The sequence below is a fragment of the Phacochoerus africanus genome, chromosome 5 (assembly GCF_016906955.1).
Source record: "Phacochoerus africanus isolate WHEZ1 chromosome 5, ROS_Pafr_v1, whole genome shotgun sequence".
NCBI classification, from domain to species: domain Eukaryota; kingdom Metazoa; phylum Chordata; class Mammalia; order Artiodactyla; family Suidae; genus Phacochoerus; species Phacochoerus africanus.
Window position 1 is genome coordinate 27,990,685 of NC_062548.1, and position 6,406 is coordinate 27,997,090.

General features: G+C 47.5%; 1 protein-coding gene across 3 annotated transcripts in view; it reads right to left on the minus strand.

The window, feature by feature from the left end:
- The window catches only part of VWA3A (von Willebrand factor A domain containing 3A), a 68,940-nt gene extending 63,308 nt beyond the window's left edge, over positions 1–5,632 (minus strand). For 2 of the 3 annotated variants that reach the window (XM_047780336.1, XM_047780334.1), the window contains exons 1-4: positions 5,500–5,631; positions 4,414–4,498; positions 1,265–1,352; positions 255–378 (exon numbers count right to left, since the gene is read on the minus strand). In XM_047780336.1, coding sequence (XP_047636292.1) covers positions 255–378; positions 1,265–1,326 — 186 coding nt within the window. In that variant the 5' untranslated portion in view covers positions 1,327–1,352; positions 4,414–4,498; positions 5,500–5,631. Of the gene's footprint in view, positions 1–254; positions 379–1,264; positions 1,353–4,413; positions 4,499–5,499 lie in introns of all 3 variants that reach the window. The other variant, XM_047780335.1, reaches the window with a different exon arrangement.
- Positions 5,633–6,406: the final 774 nt, after the last annotated feature.

Below are 6,406 nucleotides of genomic sequence, written 5' to 3' on the forward strand. Positions count from 1 at the left end.
CTTTGATAACACGGACAGAGTTTTCACATGCCCCTGTGTATTTAATGATATAGCCAAGAAGTCTATATAATTTCTATACACAGTGTAGAGATTCTTCAGTCATTTCTAAAGGCAGGGGATTACAGGTGAATTCTTATTAATCTTTTTCAGTCCTGAGATGCTCTGTGAGGAAAAAAGCATCCAGAGTTTCACACATTCTGCCTTCCCTAAGATTGGTAAGCACTGCCACTCTGTTAAAGCACTATAGTTTTTACCAGTAGGTCCTGTGTCTGGTTAACATGTGTAACCAGTAGTCCATTGTCTAGACTTTGGCCAAGTCCACTGATATTCCTCTGGTTCAGTTGCTTCTTTGGTTCTCTGTCATTGTTTCTCTTCATGCTACAAAAGAAAAAGTGATTTTTTTTCTTTTTTTTTTTTAATTATACTTGATTTACAATGTTGTGCCAATTTCTGTTGCACAGCAAAGTGACCCAATCATACACATATATACACTCCTTTTCTTATAATATCTTCCATCAATACCTAGCCCAAGAGACTGGATATAATTCCCTGTGCTCTACAGCAGGACCTCCTTCTTCTCCATTCTAGCTTTTTTTTTTTTTTTTGGTCTTTTTGCCTTTTTTAGTGCTGCTCTTGCAGCACATGGAGGTTCCCAGGCTAGGGGCCGAATCGGAGCTATGGCCACCAGCCTACGCCAGAACCACAGCAACGCAGGATCCAAGCTGTGCCTGCGACCTACCCCACAGCTCACGGCAACGCCGGATCCTTAACCCACGGAGCAAGGCCAGGGACCGAACCCGCAACCTCACGGTTCCTAGTTGGATTTGTTAACCACTGCGCCACAACGGGAACTCCATCCATTTTAAATGTAATAGTTTGCAGCTACTAACCCCCAAACTCCCAGTCCATCTGGTTCCCTCCTCCTCCCCCTTAGCAACCACAGGTCTGTTCTGTATGCCAGACAAAGTAATTGGATTCCTGCTCCAGCACCAGACAGTGACTCCACGCTCTCAGAAACATTTTGTAAAATTTCTGTGCAGCAATTGGGATTAATTCCTGTGCTGAACCTGATAAGATGTTGGACTCCGGGTTCATAAGACATTTTTTCCTTTTGTTCTGGTAGTTAGATAACTGAAGCTCTCGGCTATAAGGTGACAGAATGACCATTTACCCAATTTCAATTCAAAGCAAGTATTTCCCGCTCAACTCCCATGAACAAAATATTATTGTTGTTTTCATTTGAAAAATCAGAGAAGATGCTTACCAGTGCTTTTCCAGAAACGTATTTTCTTGACCATGGAAGATATGACTAGTTTGTGTGGCCATTATACAAATACCCAGTGCTTATCTTCCTAGGGAGAAGCACACCAGAAAAGATAAGGATACGTCTGGCATATAGACAACAGTCTTGGAAGGTATCTATATTCAGCTCAATGCTTCTTTTTTCATTTTTATTTTACTTATTTATTTTTTAAGCCTGCACCCGTGGCATAGGGAGGTTCCCAGGCTAGGGGTCCAATCAGAGCTACAGCCACCAGCCTACGCCACAGCCACAGCAACTTGGGATCCGAGCCATGTCTGTGACCTACACCACAGCTCACAGCAACACCAGATCCTTAACCCACTGAGTGAGGCCAGGGATCAAACCTGCATCCTTATGGATACCAGTCGGGTTCATTACTGCTCAGCCATGATGGGAACTCCCAGAGTGATCCTTCAAAGACTCAGATCCAGGGTCACACCCCCTCTTCTCCCTCCTGCTTAAAAATGTTCAAGGTCTTCCCTTTATTTCAAGCATAAAGACTAAGATCCTTACCATGGCATCTGAGGCTCGCATGCTCTGGCTGCGGTCCACCTGCCTCTCCAGCGTTCCCGTCCCTTACCGCTCACTGCTTCTGCGTTCCACAGCCCTCACCTTCTGTTCCAGAAAGGCCCTACCTTTCCTTTGATCACAGGGCCTTCCGCCTGCTGGCTTTGCCCTCCCCTCCCCCAACCACTCATCCTTGACCTTTCAGCTCAAATGTCACTTCCTTGGGGAAGTCCTCCCCACCATCCCACCCTATTTCAGGTGTGTTTGTGTTATGTAAACCATCGTAATGCTCCTTTCTTTCAGAGTCCTTAATTTAGAATAAAACATTCATTTGCTTAAATTTTTCATGTGTGTGTGTGTATGTGTTCTTTTAGGGCCGCACCCACGGTATATGGATGTTCCCAGGCTAGGGGTCTAATTGGAGCTGTAGCTGCTGGCCTACCCCACAGCAACACCAGATCTGAGCCACGTCTGCCACCTACAGCACAGCTCACGGCAACGCCGGATCTTTTTTTTTTTTTTTTGTCTTTTTGCATTTCTTTGGGCCGCTCCCGCGGCATATGGAGGTTCCCAGGCTAGGGGTCGAATCGGAGCCATAGCCACCAGCCTACGCCAGAGCCACAGCAAGGCGGGATCTGAGCCGCGTCTGCAACCTACACCACTGCTCACGGCAACACCGGATCGTTAACCCACTGAGCAAGGCCAGGGATCGAACCCGCAACCTCATGGTTCCTAGTTGGATTTGTTTCCGCTGCACCACGATGAGAACTCCCATTTGTGTGATTTTTAAAAATTGGCATCTATCTCCCATTAGACTGTAAGTGGCGTGAGCGCAGGGACTGCCAGACAGTAACTACTCTGAGGAGGGAGGTAAAGGGAGAGGAGGAAGTTGAGTTTACTGATCCCGTGAGAACCGATTTCATTTTCTGCTCTTGGGTTCCGTGCGAGAGTTGTGCCTTGTAATTCCCTCCCTTTCTACTTAAGCTACCTCACTGAGGTTTCTGTTACTTGCACCCAAAAAAACATCGGTGAAAACACCAGTGAGAAACTCCAAACTGGGTTGCAGCTTGGGCACTGGCATGTGTGTTCTTATGAAACCATTAAATCCAATAACCTAATGATGGTTCCATAACATGCTTTTCTCTTTCGGGGTCTTTAAACTTTTATTTAGAGGAGCGTTCTTTTCTGGGAAGGGCCAAGATAATGTGGCAATATCTCAAAGAAACAAAGGGTTTAATTCAGTCTTCTATTGCTGGGAGACTCTCATGGCAGAGATTGTTGGACTAGAAATGCCTCAGGAACACTAAATGCCCCGTGATGGTTCAGGTTTTGCTTTTCAGCAAGTGATGAACAGCTTAATGAATTCAGAGGCTTATACGACTGGACTCTAGGGTGACTTGTGTGGGCCAGAGGAGGGGGGTTGGGGCCACAGAAAACTAACAAAACTACGTGATGGGCTAGAAAGAGCGCTAGACCTTTGATTTCTCCCTCTGCAGAAAGGCATGGGGATAATTATCACTGCCCTGCCTACTTCCACTCCGTTGTTAAGAGGATCGCATGACATTGAGAACGTACAAGAGGGGGTTCCCGTCGTGGCTCAGTGATTAACGAACCCTACTAGGATCCGTGAGGCTGCAGGTTCGATCCCTGGCCTCACTCGGTGGGTTAAGGATCTGGTGTTGCTGTGAGCTGTGGTGTAGGTCACAGACATGGCTCGGATCCCAAGTTGCTGTGGCTGTGGCGTAGGCTGGTGGCTGTAGCTCTGATTGGACCCCTAGCCTGGGAACCTCCATGTGCGGCAGGCGTGGCCCTAAAAAGACAAAAGGTTAATAAAAAAAAAAAAAAGAGAGAGAGAGAGAATGTACAAGAGCTTTGTAAAATACAAGGTACTATAGGAATGTAGAAGACCATTAAAAAAATCTGCTGCATCTCTAAGCATGTTGACATATGACGCTTAAGCCATCATTCATTTGATGTACATTTATAGGGTGCCTCCTGGGTGCCAGGGAGAGCTGGGGCTGGCAAGGCAGAATGGGACAGACCACAGCCCTTACCCTCAGGCCTTTGCTAAATGAAACCTTATCGAGAGGTCTTCTTTGATCACCTCATTCCAGCCTGTACCACCCTTGCCAACCTGTTTTGTTTTCTTTCTTCTTCTCCCCCCCCCCTTTTTTTTTTTTGCTTTTTAGGGCTGCACCCATGGTATAGGGAGGTTCCCAGGCCAGGGGTCGAATCAGAGGTACAGCTGCCAGCCTACGCCACAGCCACAGCAATGCAGGATCCTTAACCCATTGAGTGAGGCCATGGATCAAACCTGCAACCTCGTGGTTCCTAGTCAGATTCACTTCCGCTGCACCACAATGGGAACTCCCCAGTTTTGTTTTCTTTGTAGCAAGTTCCCTCATCGGATGATCTAGCTTCCCCCCCATTCTGCCCCACCCATCAATCACAGAAGAAAGATCTATGAGGGCAGGGACTTAGGTTCACTGCTGGAATCGTTTTGTGGAATCATTGCCCATCACATAGTAGCTGCTCCAAAAACATTTGTTGAATAAATGTACTCAGGGCAGTTCCAGATTTTAGACAAAAAGGGGCCACATTACCTTGGGAGACTGGTCACAGGAGGGGAAGAGAATGTGCAGACTTGTCCTTAGGTGATGCCCTCTTGCCAAAGGGAGAAAGGTGGTCCTGATCAGTAGATGAAAGAAAACCTTCAGCTAACTTCCTAGTGGGCTGACAGCTGGATCTAAATACCCAGAAAAAAGCCACCCCCCAGGATTTGCACTTTTTTTAAATGAATTTTTTACTGTTGTTTTCCCCAAGGGTTGCATTTTTAACTACCTAATAACCTCTACTCTTGCCCCCATCCAATTCATTGTACAATCTGCTGCCAGAATGATTTTTCTCTTTCTTTTTTCTTTTTTGGCCGCCCCTCAGCATGTGGAGTTCCTGGGCCAGGGATCAGATCTGAGCCGCAGTTGCGACCTACCCTGCAGCAGCTGCAGCAAAGCCGCATCCTTTCACCCACTGCACCAGACTGGGGATCAAATCTGCATCCTGGCGCTGCAGAGACGCCATGGATCCCATTGCGCCATGGTGGGAACTCCCTGGTTCATTTTACAATCTGCTGCCAGGATGATTTTTCTGATATGCAGCATCGTTCATATTACTGCTTGTTTAGAACTCTGCCATGGCTCCTTCGTGCCGTGGGCCAGCAAGTCAAACCTTGAGAAGGCTTTTCATTCCTTTTAGATCTACTCTTTCTTACCTCCCCATCTTTCATTCGCTCCCACACCCTGGTAACCTCTACCTACACACACCTGCTAATTCATACCCTTCTTTGGTCAAGTTGGACCTACTCTGCCCCTTTTGTTTGATAGGAAAACCCAGGAAGTCGTTCCTGAACCCCCATTGGCGGCTCTGCAAATTCCACGGAGGAAATCATTTCCCCCTCTGGCTGTCTCATATACCAAGTTGTCGTGGTCCTTCTCCAGAGTGGCCCCCTCATTTCCTTGTCTATGGGTGTTACCCCACCCCCGGAGCACCTAGCACAATGCCTGGCACGTACGGAACAGGTGCTTAAGACCCAGGCTCCCTAAATCTTTCTCCCTCAGTCCGGAGCTTAGCATCTGGGCTTCCTCCACCCTCTCTCCTAGCACCCTCTTCACCCTTGTGACACTCAACCTCACCTGCATTTCTCCATTTATTTCTCCATATTTGGGAGAAGGGCCCCTGGCCATCCCAGGACTCTGCTTTTCCTGCTTCCCACTTCTGGTTCCTCCAAGCTCCTCCAGGCAACTTAACAAAGAAACTTGCCCTGCGGGAAGTGTTAGCTGGTCTCCAAGGTAACAGACTGCACCACTGCAGCTTGAGGCAGGGACAGGGAAAAATCTTCCTTACCCCTGGGGAAGAAATTATCACTCTGTTGTTAATAACAACCTCTCCCTGGGCACCCTGTTTTCTCCACCCCCACTAAAGCCTGGGAGCAGGATTTGGGCCTCTTCTGCATTTTTAGAACCTTTAGATCTGCCGAAAACTGTGGTTTAGACCAGTAGAGCCCTGATGCCTGCTGTCTTCCTCAGGTAGGAAATTAAGAAAGAGAGCAGAGAACTTGTGACATGCATAAAAGGTGGTAACCTCCTCTTCCTCTGCAAATTCCCTGGGGTTCCCCCAAACACCCTCCCTGGGAGAGGTCTGGCAGTCTTCACTGCTACCAGGTCCAGCCTCGCCCATACCTGGCTAATACAGCAGTAGGCTCGGTGACCTCTTAGCATCCGAGGAAATCTTCTACTGCAGTGGTTCCCAAACCCAGGTCCTTCGGCATCATCTGGGTTATTTGCTAAGAAAACATACATACCGTCCAACCTGGGAGACAGATATAGAACTGCAGCAAAGTGTGAGAACATGAAATCTTTAACAATGGCCCTGGGTGATTATGATGTAACCAGCCTTTAGCCCACAGCTGGGGACCTTTCCAACTCCGTCTTCAATGGAAATCAGGAATGATGAAGTCACATATTCAATGTCAACCAGCGTGTAGTGGCTAAAGGATCTGCACTTTGTTTGCTTTTGTTTTTATCCAGGTCATGTCTCAAA